This window comes from Hippocampus comes, unplaced genomic scaffold (genome assembly GCF_001891065.2).
Source record: "Hippocampus comes isolate QL1 unplaced genomic scaffold, H_comes_QL1_v1.1 scaffold73, whole genome shotgun sequence".
Taxonomy (NCBI): Eukaryota; Metazoa; Chordata; class Actinopteri; order Syngnathiformes; family Syngnathidae; genus Hippocampus; species Hippocampus comes.
In genome coordinates this window covers 202,733-224,041 of record NW_017806238.1, presented here as the reverse complement: position 1 = coordinate 224,041, position 21,309 = coordinate 202,733, and the positions used below count along the sequence as shown (strand labels likewise).

Sequence of the window (21,309 nt, the reverse complement as noted above, 5' to 3'; positions counted from 1 at the left end):
CGATTGTCAAACTGCGATCTTTGCTGGAAAAAAAGATGTACCGTAGGTTTTTTTTTTTTTTTGTGTTGTTGTTGTTTTGACTGAGAAATTTCCTTGCGTCCCAAAAATGCATATTATTTGGAACTGTGCGTCTAGGACGCTGGACGCAGAGGTAATGAGATGACTGGCTACATGTGCTGAGTTTTTTTTTTCTCTGGCTCAAACCATCCTACCATTGAGAGAATGGTTGGAGTCTATCGTTTTTTTTCCCTCCTCTTCGTGACTGATTTCCTTTCATATCTCAGATATCGGTGTACTTAACAGAGACCCGCCAGGCTTCTCCTTCCATCCCCCCCATGTTGATTATTGCTGTCATGTCTATGTTCCTCTGAATGGGTTGTAACTGGGAAAAAATTTTTCTTGTGTGTTTGTTTTTTGGATACATGGCCAATAAATCCGATTCTGATTCTCATAACAGGTAGCAGCCCTCTCAGCAAGGTCAACCCCCCAGAAGACTTGCACCCCTGCAACCAAATCAACACCTAATTCAGAAAAAAGGCCCCAGAAGCCCATAATACAGGCAGCGGCTGTGCCACTTGAGTCCCAAAAGAAAACTGAAACTCCTGCAACCAACTCAACACCTGATTCAGTAACAAGACCCCAGAAACCCTCAAGACAGCCAGCGGTTGTGCCAACAGAGTCCCCATCTTCACAATCAGTGCTTCATAGCTCTCTGGAAACTGATGCTGTTGGCAATTTTGCCTCCAGTCATCAGAAAACACAGCTCTGTGCCAAGCCAACAACGTCCAGCCCTGCTGGCCCTCCCGCAAAGAAAACTGTTGGTGGTCCTGGTAAAGTATAATGCTGCTTATTAGGGCTGAATGATTTTTAGGAAAAACTGAAATTGCAATTTATTTATTTTTTTGGACAAATATCGCAATTTTGATTCAAATCGCGATTTGCTTCAATTGAAGCTCCGGTCTTCAATATTCACCATGTATAACATTTTGTCTGAATTTTGGGGGGGGCTTGGAACGGATTAGGGCATTTAGATGGAAAACGTGTCTCGACTTACATTTTCTTCCAGAACCAATTAATTTCATAGGTAGAGGCACCACTGTAATTGTGTACCATTATATAAAAAAACCCTAAATGTTCTAAATTTTCTACGAATGTCCATGAATGTGAGATTAGAGTAAAATATTTCTTTCAGCATTTTTGCCAGAGACTTAACTGCCCCAAACACAGGCTGAGGGCTTAGCAATATTGCCTGTAATTCATATCAGAATCAATTAAATCCCTTCACAGTAATATTGAGTGTGATGGTGTAAATATCATAATGGAATTATTTCTGAATGTTTTTAAAATGCGAAAGGCAATTATTTCTTAAGAGTAAGTCGATTTTTTTTCTTTTCCGACTTTCATTCTTCAAATTTTGCATTTTCATGGAAAGTGTTTTTTTTCCCCTTTATGTACCGTATTGGCCCGAATATAAGACGGTCCTGATTATAAGACGACCCCCTCTTTTTCAAGACTCAAGTTTGAAAAACGACTTTTTGAACACCAAATTAATTTTTAACACAGAAAATAATTACAGTACATCTGAAACAAATGATTATAACAATATATTTGAGAGAAAGAGCATGTTATTTTGCCTCATTCAAATCTAAAGTGCAATCACATTCGTAAATGAATGGCTTCTGATCTTTGAAATGTAAATTACATCATAACTTCTCCTCAGTTGCCGGTTAACCTGGCCGATCTTTGACCCACTTTTCCCCAGATTGTCGCTCTTCTATTATTTTCTTCTCTTTTCCTTCTTATCGCTATTTTTTATTTTTCTTCTTCGTGCTACCGCTAGTTTTATTTTTATTGTTCGTGACAGGGGTTCGCTTTGGCCTGGGGAGTCAAGTTCAGCATTCGCTTCAATGGTATCTGGCGCCATCTAGCGTCGTGAATGGGTATAATGTCTAGACCCCAAACATAAGACGACCCCCACTTTTTCAGTCTTATTTCAATACAAAAAACACCGTCTTATATTCGGGCCAATACGGTATTTCTATCATTTCAACAAATAAAAAGTATATAGTTCCTAGAGATACTTTTAATAATTTCCTGGGAGTAGCTAGTTGCTCTTGGCCTGAACACAGTTCCAGACAGATTTCTGTGAAAAGTGTACTGTCCACCTAAGCACTTATTCTGGGCTTTCCTGACTCTAGTTAAGATTAGCGATAAAGCATGAGCTTTTCCAGCTTCTCGTGTTCTCTTGTGTTGCTCGTGTTGTATGCTTAGCGACTCCACATCTCCCTTTAGTCGTAAATGCTACTCTGCGACGATCCGCACTGAGTTGCTCGTAGCTGCTGTCGTAGCTATTGGTCAAAGCAAAATATTTTGAGTTTATCATTTGCGGGCTGCCGGGAAATCATTTCGATCCAAAAACGATGAATCATTCAGCCCTTTTGCTTATTGTATAATTGTGAAACAAGTCACACAGTAGTGAACATTTTTACACCCGTTTTCACTTTGCCGTCGACCAAGCTTGAAATGTTTTTGTTACAAAGCTGTCGTGGTTGTGTTCAAGGTGCGCATCGGCACGATTGTTCGGAAGTGTTTACTTGATGCAAACCTGGACCCTTGATGCTATAATTTCCTAAATATGTAACAGACTGTTTTTATGTTCTATGGCCAAAAGGTGTACAGGTAAAGACTTTGCTGGACCGATTTGGAGACAGATGCCAGGAGCGCACAAACTCCCCAGCAGGGCGAAGCATTCAGCAACCCACAGTAAATCACTTGGCGACACCAAGCAATAATCTTGTGCAAAACAGGCTCATGGCTGCCCAAGCAACAAAAACGACGACAGCTGATTTCACCCAGAAACAAAAACTGGTAGGTAAACATGGTGTGTCGTCATAATTATCCTCCCAGGCTGATAAATCATCTGTCATCACAGCAGATTTCAAATTCACAATAATTTCTCTTTTTCAGGAGCGTGAGACTGAGCTGGCTCAGATTCGGAATCGGCCTCAGGTGAACAATATGTGGAAAATCATCGGTGCAGGATCAGAAACCAAGAAAACCACGGATCTCAAGGTTTTAACCACCGTTTTTAGTTCAGTGTGTCTGTGTGTGTTTGTATGTTTAACTGCCTGAATATACGAGAGTAGGCCCAAAATAACATGTCGTATTTTCCGCATTCTAAGGCGCACCAAAAAGCATTCCATTTTCTCAAAAACTGACAGTGCGCCTTATAATCAGATGCGCCTGATCTATGGATCAATATTCTGATTTCTTGGACGTAGTATATTAAATGTTCTGTAAAGAGCTTTGTCACAGCTGCACCGGTTGTGGAAGCTCTACATAAATAAAGCTATATTGTATTGTATTACCTTTAGCGTCGCTCCATCTGGTGGATGCTTAACGCAACCCCAGCCACTCGGAAATGAATTTATGAACAAATAATGTATCTTTGTGCATCTATCCATGCCAGCACCTTACAGTGACAGAATGAATAAATGATCTTCTATCAGATGGCAAAAAGTATGAAATTGACAAATGTATCCTCTATCTGTGACGATTTTGTTTGGTGGTGTGCCATGCGATACCCCACCCCCACTTAAAAAAATGTGCCTTGGCTCAATAAAGTTGGGAATCACTCCGTTAAGGTACTATTCATCCATACACATGGTAATCTGTGTAGTAAGTAAATTTTTCATACAACAAAGTCAGACTCGCATATCATACTTGAGAACAAAGCTAATTATTGCCAATATTATTATTAAAGGCTGTGCGATATGGCTAAAATGTAATATATTTAATATGGTAATGATATTACTGTTGGCTCAGGGAAAACTGCAAAACTAAATTATCAGTCCAAAAGGATGTGGGATGTGTAATTTCTTTTAATTTTTTTTTTTTTTTAAGAAATTACTGGCAGCCATCAACGTAAACAAAGTGAGGAATAAATGAAAATAACCAAATATTGTGTCAATATGCAGAAGAATCTGGTCACCAGGAATAAAAAAATGGATACTTTCATATGCATTCGACTTCAGGCGCTACGACCCAAAATAAGAAAACGTCAGTGACCTTTGGTGATGGGTGAAATTCACATAAACAACTCAGATTGTCCAATTTGAGACGTCAGTGACCTTTGGTGATGGGTGAAATTCACATGAACAACTCAGATTGTCCAATTTGAGAAATGTTGCAAATGCGTCTTGTCTAATTATGTGTTCCCGCATTGGCAGTCAAAATACGCAGTTATCAAAATTAAAATGATAACCTTGATCTTTGAAAATAGATCCCTCCAGACACAATTTGAAGCAAAGTAGAGCAAGCTATCAGGCATTCCTCATGATGAATGTATTGAATAATCAAGCTCCACCATCTTAAATGAAACACAATTGGAAATAACAGAGCAAATGTTTTCCAGTTCCGTAAACCAAACTAAGCCAAGTTTTTGTGAGACGGACGCATGTTACAACACATATCTAAAAAAAATTTAACGATGATTGAGGCAGTGATTCGGACTCTGCCTCCGACGGATACGAAAAAGGACAAATAATGTGACGAACTAAAAAGGCAGCCATCAACATCAAGGTTATCATTCATTAATACCACTGAAAGTTTCTTATTTGAATTGTCGATACAAGAAAAGATACAATGAGACAATCTCTCAAATTGGACAATGTTTTTTATGTGTTTATTGTTTATATATATATATTTATGTGAATTTGACTTATCACAAAAGGGTGTTGTAACTTTCAAAGAAATACACTTTTGTTATGGATACATGGGCATGCATGACATACTTTGTGTTGGTCTGATAAAATTCTCTTTGCGTTTATTTAGGAAAAACTTGACAAATCTGTGGATAGCAACATTGCCTTGTTTGAGCCAAAAAATGACCCAAAACCACCTTCGATTGAGGCTGCAAAAACCCCTGGAAAAGGCAGTCCTCCAGGTATGCACACTATTTTCAGATTTGATGTTGTGTGTGTGCATGTGCGCGTGCGCAAGATGCTGTCCTGAATGCAGTCCTGCTGGAATGTTCTTGACAAAATTTTGAATACGAGAAAATTTAACTTTATTGTCCTGGAAGTAAATTTCAACAAGATGGCATCTCTGACATCGGTAAAAAATAAAAATCCATTCTTTAATTTTCAGTAATTTATTTTCAGGAATCTTTTTTTTTTAACTGGTGGTAGTTTTTTTTTTTTTTTAAACAATTTTTTATTGATTAGAATAATACTGCGGAGAGGAGTTCAGATTTTTTTTCTGCACGCTCAATTTCCTGTCACTGATGTCATGTTTTTCTTCAGACCACAAACTACTCAACTCAAATGTATTTATAGAGCACTTTATTTATTTATTATTTATTTATTATTATTATTATTAATTATTATTATAGAGCAAATTAGTTAACACTAATTCCATAACTTTTTATTGTACTATATATCAAATATCAAATGGAGAACCACTCTTTTTCGATTCTCTCCTCATGCTCAGTCATGGCCCACTCTTTTGATTTTTCTTAATTGGTCATGATTTCATATGAGTCTATCGGCATGTTTAACACGATTGTTTTCAAATTACAGGTTGCGGAATCCTTGTTTGTCCCCCAGCCTCCACATCAAGTCCAATGAGAACTGCTGCCCACACAGACAAGGACAAAATTGCTGATATTTCCAAACATAAAGATCACAATGAAGACAAGGAAATAGAAATGAACGTTGACCATTCCATTAACTCAACAGTTATTAATGATCTGTTTGATGGAGTTCTGGAACAGTCCGAGGACCAGGATGATGATGATGATGAGGAGGAAGACGCCTTGAATATGTCTTCCATGTCCCTTCTCACACCACTGGCAGAGACTGTTTCTGCTGTGGTCAAGAGTCCGGAGCGGATGATGGTATTCACAACATCATTTATGATCATAAACATTAGAAATGTTGTGTATGTGGATTTTTTTTTTTTTTTTTTGCTCCGATCACATCTCCCATAAAGACAGCAAATTCAGTCATTCATCTGTGCAGAGCTGAAAATCATAGTTGAAATGATTTGATTCATATATTAACACTATACCAGACCTGTGAATTGTTTCCGATTTTCCATATTTTGTTATAGAAATCATTGAATGCCAACTTGTCACGGTCGGAACGCTGATTGTTCTGGATATTAAAAAAAACAAACAAAAAAAAAAATCAGCACCCACCATTAGCACCTGTGCAGCGTTGAGCCACAAAGTACACATTTCATGAATGAAGAAGAACCGCGTGTCCATATTGAACAGTCGCCCAATCCATGAAACCACTGTCATCAGAGACAAAAAAATGAAAATACAGAACTGCAGTGTTATCCACACTATTTGATGAGCTGCTGGCACTTGGTGCTGAAGAGCAGCCTCATATTTTGAAAAACTGGAGACAGGATGGCACTCATACTGTAATTAAGCGGTTTCTTAATTTCAGTGGGGTAAAACCATACCGTAAAAAGGTTGCTGCTATTATTATTAACCTTTATTGTCTGAAAGCCACCTTCTCTTCTTTTTCTGCAGACGTCAACTCCAGCTAGTTCATTCATTGTGAAGAATAACACTCCAGACAAAGTTTGCCAACCCTCTACCTTCCAGAGACCCAATATAAGGAGTACTGCATCTGACGTGATTGATGAGAATCTCAAGTTACCTTACAGGTATGTTCAGGGTGTTCTCAGGTGATGACATCAGTGAACGGCATGCAATGAACTAGTTTTCACGGCAGCCTGAGGAATATGCCGTCACGTGATACAAGAAAGCATACCCGATTACCCGCTTTTCCATACCGATGGCCTTGCTTCGCCCCTGATGGTCGCCCTTCCTTTTTCAAGACCGGTTACAATAGAGAACCGCTTTTCAGAACATTCTTGGAGGTGGCTCTTAAAGCGATTGTCTCACACCGCATCGTCACTGTCCCTCTCATTGGCCGACAGCCATCTAGCAACGAACTCCACCTTTATGTGAGAATGCTGCCCGTCAGTCATAAAAATACAATATATACAATGAACACAAGTGTTTTACAACAATGCAATATTTACAGTTTCATATATACTGTGGGATGATTACAGTCATCGATGAAATAGTCAACGACTAAAATCAGTTGTGATATTAACTGAACCATAGATTTATTCCGATTATTTTTGGGGGGAACCGTTTAATCCCTAATGCAGGGGTCCCCAACCGCCGGTCCGCGGACCGGTACCGGTCCGCCGGGCATTTGGTACCGGGCCGCACAGAAAGAACTTGCCTTAATTCCGTTTTATTTATTTCGGAATACGAAATATGTTTTATTTTGAAAAACTACCGGATTCTCCGTTACATCCGTCTGTGTTACGCTTGACACACGTCAAGCCACGCTTCTCCTTCACGTGACCGATTACTTCAAAACAAAACGCGGGAGCTCGCAAAATGAGTAAAAAAAAAACTGCTGGAGATCGCAAATCACGGCGGCCTTAAAAGTACGTTCGAGACAACTGGATCAAAGTTATGCCTGAATACTCGGAGATGGCCACAATAGCACTGTTGCTATTTCCGACATCCTACCAGTGTGAGACGGGGGGTTTCTGCAGCAACGGCGACGAAAACAAAATTACGAAGTAGACTGGACATAAACCACACACTTGAGGTGTCATTGTCTCCTATTAGCCCGAGATGGGACCGTCTGGTTGCAGAAAATCTAGCTCGGTGCTGTGGTGAGTCGTCATTTTCATGCACTTTGAATTTGCGTTGTATCGTACTTTGAAGGCATTAAACATTGCCATAGCGATCGGAGTGTTGCGGCCAGATTAGACGCTCCTTGTGTTTATTATTATATTTCGAAAACGCCACAGTTTTCATGCAGCTCATACCATATTATTTTCTTGTATTATTTCCGCCACACCTTAATTGCCGGTCCCTGAAAATATTGTCTGACATAAACCGGTCTGTGGGGCAAAAAAGGTTGGGGGCCCCTGCCCTAATGTGTACACATCTGTTTTAGTGTTGATGCCTACAGGTCTACTCGAGTGAAGGAACACGAGAAACCCAGTGCTCAGGACGTGGTACTGAAAAAAGAGGTTTCTGACAAAGCAGAGGAACTCCGAGGCTCCAGCTTGCTTCGCGTCAAACAAAAGTTGAAGGTTTGAAAAAAAATGTTGAATTGCCTCAAAATATTTGGGCGAATTGTTTTGCCTCGACTTATTCCCATCATTCGTCTCTCTGTAGATTCTCACAAATGAGATGAACTTGCAGCAAACGGTCATCCACCAGGCCAGCCAAGCTCTCAACTGTTGCACAGATGAAGAACATGGGAAAGGTTCCCAGGTGGAGGCCGAGGCAGAGAGACTCTTGCTGGTAGCGAGTGAGTCAATGTTTTCATTTTCGTAAAAACACTTTACGTTATGCCGAATTTGACTGGCATTCATGTCTGATGAATGCAAACATGTTTTGATATGTATCAAAGTTTTCATATTCATCATTTTAATGGTCGTATTCATTTTGGGTGTAGGTTTATTGATCAAACCTGGACCTAGCCATGCTTAATCCAACTCTTAGACAAGTACATTGGTACCCCTAGTTACAAAATGAATATGTTCTGGAAGAAATTTCTTAACGAGAAAATGTTGTAAGTAGGGACACGTTTTCCATGTAAATGTCGTAATCCGTTCCAAGCCCCGCAAAATTCAGACATAAATATTTTATGAAGCATAAAAATGCTTCAAAATATGTAACCAATACATGTTACAATTAGATTATTGCACAATAAAGTTGTGCATAATGTTAAAAAAAAACAGGAGGGTGCTTGGTAATACAGTGAAACTCCTCTACAACAAAATCATGTTTGCAGCAAGAAATTTTTCACAACAGGGGGTTTTTCACTGTAGCAGATTTGATCTCAGATGTAAGCACACACACACACCCACACACACACACACACAAAGATGTGTACACGCACACACAAATGTATGTGTACTCTATTTTTATTCCAATAGTGCATAAGTGTGAGCATACACTTATTTGACACTTCATATTGTCAGTGTAGAAAGAAAAAAAGGGAAAGAAATTGCGAAATTTACGATCAGCATTCACTTTCACTTACATCATTTTCTTGGATAATGTCTTTTATTTTGCTTGCTCCGTCTTTCATTTTGATCACTTTTACCCTCTCTTCCAGCATCAGAGCTCTTCTTGCCTTAGCTGCTTGACATCCAAATGTCCATTTTGTAGCCATTTTAGCAATGCAACGTCCATCCTCGTCTGAATCTAACAATAACAAATACTTCCTGCCATGCACTAACTATGGCCATCGAGGACTACGAAGCGTCCCGTGGGTGTTTTTAGCATGGTAACAAGTAAAGCATTCGAGGAAACGTTCGTTTATTTGAATGTCCGTCAAACCATAAGCAATTTACTCTGAGCAGCTAATCGGATGCTACGGATCTAGCTTCAGTATCTGCACACATAGACAGTGAGGTCCCTCTTGGCCAATCGGAGGCCAGGATGATGCTCGGTAAGCCAATGGCAGAGCAGCCAAGAGTATGTTGAGTCCAGGAAACTCGCAGCTGTGACCGAAATAAACATCGTTCACCATGTAAACCAGTGTGGTGGTTGCTGTTGCCTTTTTTCGAACGAAGCAGTAGAGGTCGCTGTTGGATAAGACTTGGTTGTAGTGAATGTCTTTGCGAGGCTGGAGCAGAGAAAATGATTTCGTATAACGCAACAGGGGGGTTTTCGTCCTATGGGGGGCAGGAGAATGGGAATTATGTTAATGCATGAAGATTTTTTTCACATAAGGGGGTATTTTCGCCCATGTCGGTTTCGTTCTAGAGGAGTTTCACTGTAGCCAATGGCAGAGCAGCAAGCTATAAGTATAGGGGTGTTCACACGGCAACTTTTACTCCGGTGTAGCATCGGGGCTGCCCCCCGTAAAGCGTTCACACGTTATACCGGTGTAGCCCCTGAAAACAGCTTTTAAACCGGAGCAAATTTAACATTGCTCAGGAGGTGGTTTAAAAATTTACTCCGGAGTAAATGCTAGTTTGCGGGGCAGCACCGATATAAATATGGGACCTGTGAACGCTACAGGGGTAGACTTGCTTCGCGTGAGAAGAGTTGATTACATACGGGTATTGAATGCATTGCTTTCGTGCTCTGTTGTATTTCCGTCATCTTTCCTTTCTCTCTTCGCTCATCCTTTTACGGTGTCTGATTGACCACAGCGTTGATTTGTCTGGAGAAGTATAAACCATGGTTTTTCAATTTGTCACAAACAAGGCGGGGAAAAGGAAGTACACTTTACGCATGCGCATTTTTTATTTCCCTATTATTACTATCGTTTTGCACGGCTGCAGAAACTGTCGTGTGAACGCAAGTGGGGCTTCACCGTGGTTAACATGCTTCTGTTTAGTAAGCAGCTTTATATGTGTGAACGCTCCACAAGTTGCGTTCAGAAAACTCGGAGCTGCAACTAGCAACCCATACTGTATTTTTACCTTTCGTATCTTGAAATTTCTTTCGTAACTAGAGGCAATATTGTCTTGTTGAGGCGAAACAGAAAAATTAAGTAAAAACAAGAGTTTGTGGGTTTGTGAAAAAGAAATCACTGCCTACCTTTGTCGGGACCTGACGTGAAGGCATGGCACACTTTTGCAGGGTGTTAACTATCGTAGCTCATGTGTCCCGTTTTAAAATGCTTCTCTCGGCCCTCTAGATTGCCATTCTTTGTCAGTGCCGTGAAATGAACTGTGAATGAGAATAATAATAAAAGCTATAGCGCAACAGCTCTCATCGCAAGTTGCAATTCCAGACTGCTGACCGCTAACATGACCTGAGGTTAAAGGTGACCTGCTTTTCAATTTAATTTTTTAAATTCCTTTTTGTGAAAGTGAGACTGATTCGATGCTAAGGGTGCATGCAGTTTGCACTAACACAAAAATAGCTATCGGTCAATCGCAATTGAGATATTGGGCACCCCTGATCCACAACATCCGATTCATGAAAGGAAGCTAAAATTATATAGATAGCCTGGAAAGCCAAACCCACCGTTTGGCTTTCCAGGCTATCTATTACCATTGACTAATTCCTTACCACAAATGCTTTCCACAACCTCCACAAAAGTGCTTTTCGAATGTCACGTCCACTCTTCGCTGATTGGTTCATTCCACTGTTTCTTTGCTCAGATTTGCGCCGCCTCAGAAATGCACTTGATGCGACTGTGACCAGACTCAATCGCTAGTAAAGCGCTAAGTCTCGATTTCCAGGCTAAGAAATATAAGAGCACTTTACTCATTGTATTTATGTATTTTGTTTCCCTGCCCTAGCTGAAAAGAGGGAGGCCCTCAAGACAGAGCTGCAGCGTCTGAAGGGTGAGGGCCCAGCGGGCCAGAAAAAAACCCCGTTGGTTTCTAAGCCCACCGGCATCTCAGCCTCCAGGGGCTCCATCTGTCTTCAAGAGATACGATTGCCTCTTAAGGCAGACTTTGTTTGCGCGACTGCCAACAAGCCAGGTAGAGTTGAAGTGGATTAACAAATGATCATAACTGTATTTTTTTTTAAACAGACATTTTCTTGACGTAATACCACTTATATCTCAGAATCAATGAAACATTCCTTCTTCGTCATGATTCGGGCTGGAGCTGAAAACACAGTGGCCACTCCCCTCTCAAGCACACACTGTGGGCTCAGTGGGGATACGCTAACCTTCCCGACAAAGTTCACCTTGTAAGACGCACAAACTCACGACTCTAAATGTGAAGCATGTGACTTTTTTCATTTAAGTCTATAATGGGTTGTTTTTTTTTTTGTTTTTTTTTTAAATTCTGTATTTATTTTCACAAACTAAATTGAATGGTTGCATTGGAAAATATAACAAGCAGAAGGCTGATTGTTCCTCTTTCTCTGTACTTTCAGATCTGATGTCTCCAGCGAGTTTGCGATTGACATTGAAGTATATTGTCTTGTGAGTATTTGAAAAAAAATTGATTGAACAATATCAGCATCTTTGACCCTGCATGCCCCCTTTTCATAAAAAAAGTAATTGTAAACTAAGTCGTACCACAAAGTTCACACATTGCAACTCGAGCCTAAACAAAATGGTCCTTTCTAATTTCTCCGGCCATTTCAGAACCTTGACCCAACTTTTTAAATATCGTATTTTCTGCACTATAAAGTGCTTCTCCAGAGTATAAGGTTCACATTTAACGAATGGCCAATTTTAAAACTATTTTCATACATAGAATAGAAGCTAAAATAGTGGCTGCGGTTGCTCTATGCATCCACTAGATGGTGCTAAACTAAAGGGGATAAAATACAATACAGCTTTATTTATATCAGACCCTCACAACTGCTCTAACAGTGAAAACCGGTCACATAAACGGACATGGAACATAGAAATGCAAATGGCATTACAAAACAACAAATGAAAGACAAAAGTGATAAAGAAAATTGTTAAAATAAAAAGGCACACAAACCTCGTAAGCTCACATCCACAAGGGGCTAAATATCCCAAGAAGTCTTGCTTGTCTCCTTCCTTCATTTTGTCACTACCTTTAGGAAGAGTGCAAGACCGTGTTTTTTCTTGTACCAACCATTCTTTTTACATCCTCAGGTTCAAAAGCGTGAAATTAGTGGTGACAAGAAGAAGAAACCCAGCAAGTCAAAGGTATGTTAATTTTTGAGGGCAAGAATATTAACAGCACATCAAAATTTCCATCATTCTTATTTACAAGTGATGCTTGTCCAGATAAGTTGGAAGCCCGTGATTTGTGGATGTCAATATGAACCACTTATTTATCAACCCTTCCCAATTTTGGTGTGTGCGTCGAAGTTTACAAAGACATAGCAGAAATGCATCTGTTGGGGTTTTTTGGGGTCATTTTTCACAAATGGCTTTGGATGTGCTTTTGGAATTTTGTTGGAAAGTTCAATTTATCTGCCTTAATTTTCAGGCCATCACCCCAAAGAGATTTCTGGCTATCACGGTAAGCTTATGAAAGTCTTTTCTTCTTTCTGTTCTGTAGCTGAGCTGATATTTTATTTTTTAATAAACAAGTATGGACTCTTGTTATACCGAATAGGGTTTACAATTGGTTGTGACAAGGAGAGGAGGTCTCTTAATGCCATATGTCTAATCTCGCTTACCCAGGCACTTTAGCACTTATAGTATACTCGTTTTCCCACTGTGGGTTGCCAACCCGTGGCAAGTTCACATGACTGATATCGTCCGCATTTTGGTGTTAATATCTTCCGAATGTTCATTTCTCTATTTTAATACGATAAAAGATATAATGCCCAGCCCTAATATACATAGATATAAAATTAAGTTGTTGCATCTTTCAATAGGCGTGTTTTGTTGTCCAAAAATTACAGTATTTATTCCAACCTTTTCTGTGCTAACTTTCCTAGTTGGCAAAAAGTATGATCGCTCGTAATAAAAATTTTAATTATTCGTGACAACACACAATCCTGTTTAGAAATGGAGTATTGAAAAAAGAAAATGTACTCACGTTGAGTAAAACGACCTCGAGGAAGTTAAAAATTGTACCTGTTTATTCTTTTTTCTTTTTTGGGGTGACTTCTTTTTCATGCCTTGCTCAGTGCCGCATGACTAACCTCAGAACAAACGCATACTAACCAGGTTTTATTGGAATTCATTATTTGTCGTGGTCACTTCTACGTTTTATGGTCTTTGTTGTTAGCTTGTACAATGCATTTTTTCGTTTAATCAACCAGCTCATGTTTAAATTTGTTTTTCAGAAAAGCGGTCAGACACCAGGTATGTCCAAAATCATTCTCATGCAAATGTCAACACTCGGCGTTAAAATGTGTTGGAGACCTGTCGTCATGACAATGCTAATTTTTATTATTTATTTTAACATGACCGGAGAGCTCAACCAATATTTGAAAACCGTATTTTCCGCATTATAAGGCGCTTCGGAGTATAAGGCGCACCTTCAACAAATGGCCTATTTTAAAACTTTTCATACATAGGGCACACCGCATTATAAGGTGCCGAGAATAGAAGCTACAATCGTGTCTGCGGTTGTGTTATGCATCCACTAGATGGAGCTACTCTGAAGGGAGTACAGTACAATACAAAACAGTTTTATTGATATCAAGCAGGGGTGCCTATTACGTCGATCGCGATCGACCGGTAGATCACGGACTGGTCCCAAGTCGATCACGAGGGGTGTAGAGGAGAAAAAAAAAACAAACAAACAACCATTTGTGTGTCTTTGTGCATGTTAGTAATATATTTTTTGTGTTAATCTACACTGCTCCCTAATGATCCTATCAGTCTCATTTTCACAAAAAGTATTAAAAAAATAAAATGATATAAAGCAGGTAAATCTTTAACCTACGGTGGCGCGTGACCTGCGTCACCGGAAGTTGTTAGCGCTACTCAGCCGTCTGCAATTGCAGCTTGTGACCAGAGCTGTTGCGCTATATCATTTATCGTTAGAATTATTCTCATTCAGAGTTTGTTTCGTGTACAATTCACCGAGGGCATGGGCAAAGAATAGGAATCTAGAGGGCCGAGGGAAGCACTTTAAAATGGTACGTGTGAGCTACGATAGTTAATGGGCTGCAAAAGTGCGTAGCATGCCTCCGCGTCAGGCTGTTGCTCATCATGGCATGCCTGTGTATGTGCGTTTGCGATAATGGGTCGATCGCGGGAGGTTGGTTGATTGAAAAGTCGATCTTCGTTCCAAAAAGTTTGGACACCCCTGATATAGAGCTTTCACAGCCACTGCAGCTGTAAAAAGTGCTTCACAGAACAATTAAAATACTACATCCAAGAAGTCAGAATATTGATCCATATATAAGACGCATCAGATGATAATATTTTGAGAATATGGAATGCTTTTAGGTGCCCCTTGTAGTGCGGAAAATACGGTACTTTGAATCACTTTGAATCAATATGAAGTTATTCGCATTTTAAACACATTCTACAATATTGGGTATTTCACAAATGTCTAAATACTTTAGTTCTGTGATTTTTGAACTGCTCCTAGAATGAAGTGCATCGTGATTAAAATTGTAACTCTTTCTTTGAAGTTCTTGCAAGTCCAGGTGGCCCAAATGCTGTTCGTACCAGTAATTTTGTCCTGCTTGGATATCACCATCTCACTCTTTCTTCGATTGGGGAAAACAAGTTTCCTTTGGAGAAGGTAAAATGTTTTGCCTAACATACACTTTTATTCAGATGTCATATGTTTTTTTCTTGATTTCAAGTAGGTTTTTAGTTGGGGATGTTCGATCCCAAATTTTTTTTTTTTTTTTGCCAAACAGATACCAGTACAAGTACTGAACTCTTGAGTAGTCACCAATTTTAAATACTGATACCACTAGCACGTTTGAAACTGTTCATAAAATAGAAACAAAATTCAAAACAAAACATTGCCAGATAAATCAAAGATATCCCATTAAAGCATTTTCCTTAAAATTGCATGAAATTAATGGACATTTCCAGAATTCCCCCACCGACCCTCTTTACCATTTGTTCATAAGCTACATATTTTTTATAGAACACACAATAAAATGTTTTCAAATCAATTGACCCTTTTATGCACCCTGTCACCCGATAACATGATAAGCTGCCCACTAAATAATAAATCCACTTAACATTAAACAAACATTGAAAAGAAAATGTATTTGTACAACTTTCTTTCAAGAAGTTGAATACAACATTGCTTCAAGAGACGTTTAGCAATACCCTTTTCCCTTAGATTTGGCAATGCCAATTTGTCACCTTTAATTGAACTGTATGCTTGGCTCCAAAAAGCGTATTTATGATAAATATTGAAGCTTGGGGTAAAAATATTCACATGTGCACACACCGCTGGCTGGGTTCTGATATTGCTGTCAGCATTAAAAAAAAAAAAGTGGTATCAAACGTCTATATTATTATATATAGTGATCCCTCACTATATCGTGCTTCATTTATCGCGGCTTCAGTACATGACGTTTTTTTTTCCCCTTCCTTCCAAAGTACTGTTTTCAGAAAAAAAATGCAGAATGACTCAGACGTTTTGTACATGCGCGTACGCATGATTGGTTCCCGGCATGACGTCCACCAATGACAGGATGAGTGGCTTTATCCCGTGCCTCTCTCTGGCATACTTTCTTCTGTTGTGTTTGCTATGTGTGTGTGTGTGTGTGGGGGGGGGTGATTGGGCTTGTATGAAGACGCAGCACGTGTCTCTTCGCCTCCTCCCGATAAATACCGATTAATTGTCTTATCATAAACACATCGTCTGCGCGGGGATAGCTGGCCAAGAGCTAGCTGGAGGCTACACTGAGCGTAAAGTGAGAGTCGCATTCCACGCCACCAACACAAATCTCTTCCCCTCACTCACAAGGCAATGCTGATGTTAATTACTGTATAAGGTTTTATAATTAAAGATTAAAATAAATACGTGCGCTGCTGTAGTCTTTGTTTCAAATATGGAAAGCATAATCGCTGTTTACATATTTTAAACATGCCGGTACCCACATACACTTACACAAAAATTCCTTGGGGGGGGAGCCAACCCTCCTACGCGGTTTTCCACTTCTCGCAGCAGTGTCTCGGTCCCCATTCACCGCGATAAGTGAGGGATCACTGCATTTCACTCAACATGATCCAAATAAGGATTTGATTAATTGTCAGTGGTGTGCAGATTCTTTAGTTTGTGGTTAGGTTTTAACACTTCAACGCTTTTTGGAACCTCTCTGTACAGTTTTAAAGTGAGCTCATTGCAACACTTTTCATTGTTTTTCACCCTGCTCGTTTGCTTTTTGCCAACAGGTCCCATTCATGTCTCCTCTGGAAGGTCACATCTACCTCAGGATGCAGTGCCAAGTTGGTTCACAGGTGGAAGAGCGAGGTTTTCTGGTGAGTATAATTGCCCTGTGATGTACCAGATTATACCCGCCTACAGGCCAAAGTCGGCCGGGATAGCCTCCAGTTTACCCGTGAGCCTCATGAGGCTAAGCTGTATTGAGAAAATATCGCTTCTATATTTTCGGCAAATCATGCTCATGTTTATGGAACTGTGAATGCTTCCTCCAGACCATGTTTGAAGACGTTAGCGGTTTTGGAGCCTGGCACCGAAGATGGTGTGTCTTATCGGGATATTGTATCGCCTACTGGACTTATCCAGATGATGAAAAGAGAAAGGTAAATAAAGCTCATTTCACCAAAAAGCATATCCCTTTGCAAAGCAGGACTCTCTGCAGATTTTTGTCATTATTAGGGCCCGAGCAGCAACCGCTTCAAGGTTACTTATTGTTTCTGTAAAAAATTGATATTCTCCATGAATCCTATTTTGCAGGGCCTTAACATGAATGAAAACTCACCAAACTTTGCCCATATATCCGGTTTGACAAAAAAATGTGACATTTTAAAGTTGTCATCCAAAAAAAAAAAATGTAGCGCCCCCTACAGATGTTTTAATGGAAGCCTGTCTTGGTGCGTTTGAATTTAGTCTATGAAAATTGGGAGGCACATATCGAACCTTGGCATACAGAAAAAGTCCTGGTAGCCATATCCTAGAACAGGGATGTCAAACACATTTTTGGTGCGGGCCACTTTGGAGTTACGTCTTCGCTCGGATTTCCCGCTATGACAGCGAAACCTCAAAAATGTTGAATCATCTCATTGCATTATTAATGTACACAAATTCATGGATTACTAATTTTGAAATCACTCAAGTCAAATATAATAGTTTGTTCAGTTATTTTTCAAGTGAGTGTAAAAAGGGTGACAAAATGATGGCAGAATCTCAACATTATTTATTTCACATGAATAGTTCACATTTCGGTCCAGATTTTAGCAAGGATCGTATCATGCAAGTTGACGCACATGATTTGCGTTCGCCGGCCACATAAAATGATGTGGCGGGCTGAATCTGGCCCCCGGGCCATGACTTTGACACCTGTGCCCCACAATGCACAGGAAGTGAGCTATGAGTATTGGGATGTCCAATTTTGGCCCATTTTTGTGCATTCACAAGGGTCATACTTTTGCTTGCTTGTCCTAGAGCAGTGTTTAACAACCAGGGGTACGCATACTCACAGGGGTACGTGAGAACACTGCTGGGGGTACGTGGCGACATTTAACCCTTTCATGCACCCTATAACCTGATAACAGGATAAGCTGTCCACTGTAGTGACCGCTGTCCCCGAAAGGGGTAACGATTCCCATTAAATATTTCCCTGCGTGTCTCGTTAAAGTTCAGATGACTGATGAGAAGAAAGTAAAAGTGCTACAGTGGTTCTGGTTCTGGGATTGTGTTTAAAAAAAATCAGAAGAGTTGTAAATGACCCATATGAGGATAATGGGTTCGTAAAATGGATGGATAAATGTAATTGAAAATGTGGAAAAAGCAAAGTGCACCTTAGTTAAAACTCTGCCTTTCCGAGTTTCCCTGAGTCAAAAAATTTTTTTTCTCCCATTTTGCAATGCTATCAAAATCAGTTATCGAAACAGGAGTCATTGTTCATATATTCCCCAAATACAAAAAAAGCAAGCTCCATCCTCAAAGCTCCGCCAGAGGGGTCACACTTTGACTAAAGGGCAATACATTGAAACATGCTTGAACAATTGTTTGTCAGAATTGCTCTTTTTATTTGTTTTTCTTTTAATTTACTCGTGGTTTTTCACAGAACCCCATTGGCCGTATCAATCTCGCCAACTGCATCAGTAAGAGGGTGGAACCAGTCAACCGAGAGTTTTGTGCCAGACCAAACACATTCGAGCTTGTCACAGTCAGACCGCAGAGACAAGACGACAAAGAGACGCTAGTCAGTCAATGCCAGAACTCCATGTGTGTTACCAAGTAAGTACCGATTCTCAATCATGAATAGCAATGAAGTTGCATTGTTTACTCTTAAAACTCCTAGTGGTAGTGTCCTCCTAGTAATGTTTGGGCCACAAAGATGGGAGGGAGAAAAAAAATGAAATATAGGAGTCAAAAACTGTAAAATAATTAACTCATTCAGTACCAGTCAATTCTGGACCAAGTCTGAAAAGACGTTTAAAAACGTGTTTGGGAGTGAATGAGTTAACAATAACCAGTAAGGTTTTAAGATTTCGGCAATAATACTGACCTACATTAAGATGACAACTATTGTCCACTCACAGCGGACCCAAAGGTGTCATGATTACCGCATTTTCCGCACGATAAGGCGCTTCGGAGTATAAGGCGCACCTTGAATGAATGGCCGATTTTAAAACTTATTTCATGTATAGGGTGGCGCACCACATTATAAGGCGCATTGAATAGAAGCCTCAATAGTGGGTGCAGTTGCGTTATGCATCCACTAGATAGTTACACTAAAGGGAATACAATACAATACAGCTTTAGTTTCATCGCGCTTTCACAATCGCTTCAGCTGTAACAAAGCACTTTACAGAACATTTAAAATACTACGTCTAAGAAATCAGAATATTGAGCCACATAGAAGGTGCATCGGCTTTTGAGAAAATGTTATGCTTTTGGGTGCGCCTTATAGTGTGGGAAATCCGGTAATTTGTTGGAAAAAGTCAAAAAAATGAATTCTACGAAAAATGGAGCAATCCATCCTCTCAGAAATCATGTAATTAAACTGTTCTCAGGCTGCCAAAATATTGACCAAAAAAAGAATTCCTTTGAGAATAACTACATTTTACATACAGAAAGCAAAGTGCAATAAATATACAGTAAATAACTCAGAAAATTGCAAAATGAACATAAATGGGAACATCACTTCTACCGATGATGACAATGGGAAGAAGGGGATTTTTTTTTTTTTTCCTTCCCTCCCTTCGGCAGGATGGAACTGATGGTTGATGCAGCCTTTCCGGCGAGATTGGCCGATTTGTACGCCGGTTTTGTACTTCAATACAAGTTTTCTTGGAATGCCATCGTGTTTCTGGCCTTCTTTATCAAAGGCACTCTTTGGTCCCATTGTGGCTTATTTAGAGTCACAGTCACAAACGCTTGCCATGCTTTGTGTAGGTGATAGATTCCTCAAAGTCAACGCCCAAGTTTTGGTTCGTAAACTGAGTGGATCATTAAAAAAAGAAAAAAAAACGGGGGCATACAAAAACTGAAAAAAAAACCCAATCATGTTCATTATAGACAATGCCATCGTCAATATGAGCAGTTTAATATGATTTTACAAAAAATTTCAATGTGTTCCTTACACGGACTGACGGCCACTTGCCTTGTGATGCAGAAATTGGCTGAGCGCAGACACAAAGGACGAGCGGACGTTGTGGCTGTCAAAGCTGAACCAGATTTTGGTGGATTTGCGCATGTGGCAACCAGGAGCCTGTTCCAAGCCTCTGTAAAGAAAAACGTAATGTTGAACATGTTGAATGGTTCTTGTTTTATCTTATTACATAATATGCTGCAATAATTGTCTTGTGGTAATGTTCCTGACAAAATGTCCCCCCCAAAAAATGGAAATTCAGAAACATTTGGTGAATTTCTGTAGTTTGGCAGGTCTGTCTATTGCATCCTTTTTGTCAAGTTTTACTTTATCAGCTTTAAATGTTTCCTGAACTGTTCATGTTTTCTTCAGTTCTATGCACGGATTTTAAGCATGTTCTTGTTTGCGGTGTTTGTTTAATCATATTTTTTGTCTCCTACGGGGTGAGGGAGTTCTGGTTCATGCGACGACACTACCGATTTGACATTGATACATAAGAGTTTCGTCAGATTATAAAGTGGGCGTTGTTACTATTTGACTCCTTTTGTGATTCCTAAATCGCTGTAAAGAAAATCTGATTACTGAAAAAAGTTATTATTTTCCTTATGTTAAATATTAATATTGTACAGCAGATATGGATTTTTAGCAGGTTTGAAAAGAATACAAGGCCATTCTTTGGAGAGTTTATAGTGTGTAACAGACTTTATATTTGCTTCGTTACTATATTCAAATTTTCTATTGTCATTAAGTGCTTTTTTTTTTTTTTAAATTAGTACAGCAATTTTTATTTTTTTTTAAACTCTGGTTAGAATTACAGTAACCACACCCCAACCCCATGGTGCAATAAGGTCCAGATCCCCGCTGCAGTAAATGAAATCCCCGATATAGAATTGCCCCAAACAATACATTAATACATGCATGACAGCATTTATACCGCTTTTTTCTTTTTAAGGTTTTTAAAGATACTTTAAAATGCAACAAACACATTTAACACAGTGGGATGCAAAAATTGGCATGCCGTTTAAAAAAAGATACCATATCAATATATGAGGTAAAAAAAGAAGTTGCTAATTTCACCAATTTTACATCAGTGTACACCTACTTTGTCACATAATATACAGTACAGGATTCGA

General features: G+C 39.5%; 1 protein-coding gene across 2 annotated transcripts in view; it reads left to right on the top strand.

Moving 5' to 3' along the window:
* anln (anillin, actin binding protein) overlaps window positions 1-20,946 on the top strand; it is a 25,482-nt gene extending 4,536 nt beyond the window's left edge. Inside the window, exons 5-23 of one of the 2 annotated variants that reach the window (XM_019857290.1) lie at window positions 462-830; window positions 2,672-2,868; window positions 2,968-3,072; window positions 4,834-4,945; window positions 5,580-5,896; window positions 6,542-6,678; window positions 8,001-8,139; window positions 8,225-8,360; window positions 11,320-11,505; window positions 11,593-11,719; window positions 11,909-11,957; window positions 12,606-12,659; window positions 12,946-12,978; window positions 13,754-13,772; window positions 15,056-15,168; window positions 16,788-16,874; window positions 17,052-17,159; window positions 18,647-18,819; window positions 20,201-20,946. In XM_019857290.1, coding sequence (XP_019712849.1) covers window positions 462-830; window positions 2,672-2,868; window positions 2,968-3,072; window positions 4,834-4,945; window positions 5,580-5,896; window positions 6,542-6,678; window positions 8,001-8,139; window positions 8,225-8,360; window positions 11,320-11,505; window positions 11,593-11,719; window positions 11,909-11,957; window positions 12,606-12,659; window positions 12,946-12,978; window positions 13,754-13,772; window positions 15,056-15,168; window positions 16,788-16,874; window positions 17,052-17,159; window positions 18,647-18,819; window positions 20,201-20,315 — 2,576 coding nt within the window. In that variant the 3' untranslated portion in view covers window positions 20,316-20,946. Of the gene's footprint in view, window positions 1-457; window positions 831-2,671; window positions 2,869-2,967; window positions 3,073-4,833; window positions 4,946-5,579; window positions 5,897-6,541; window positions 6,679-8,000; window positions 8,140-8,224; window positions 8,361-11,319; window positions 11,506-11,592; window positions 11,720-11,908; window positions 11,958-12,605; window positions 12,660-12,945; window positions 12,979-13,753; window positions 13,773-15,055; window positions 15,169-16,787; window positions 16,875-17,051; window positions 17,160-18,646; window positions 18,820-20,200 lie in introns of both variants that reach the window. The other variant, XM_019857289.1, reaches the window with a different exon arrangement.
* The last annotated feature ends 363 nt before the right edge of the window (window positions 20,947-21,309 follow it).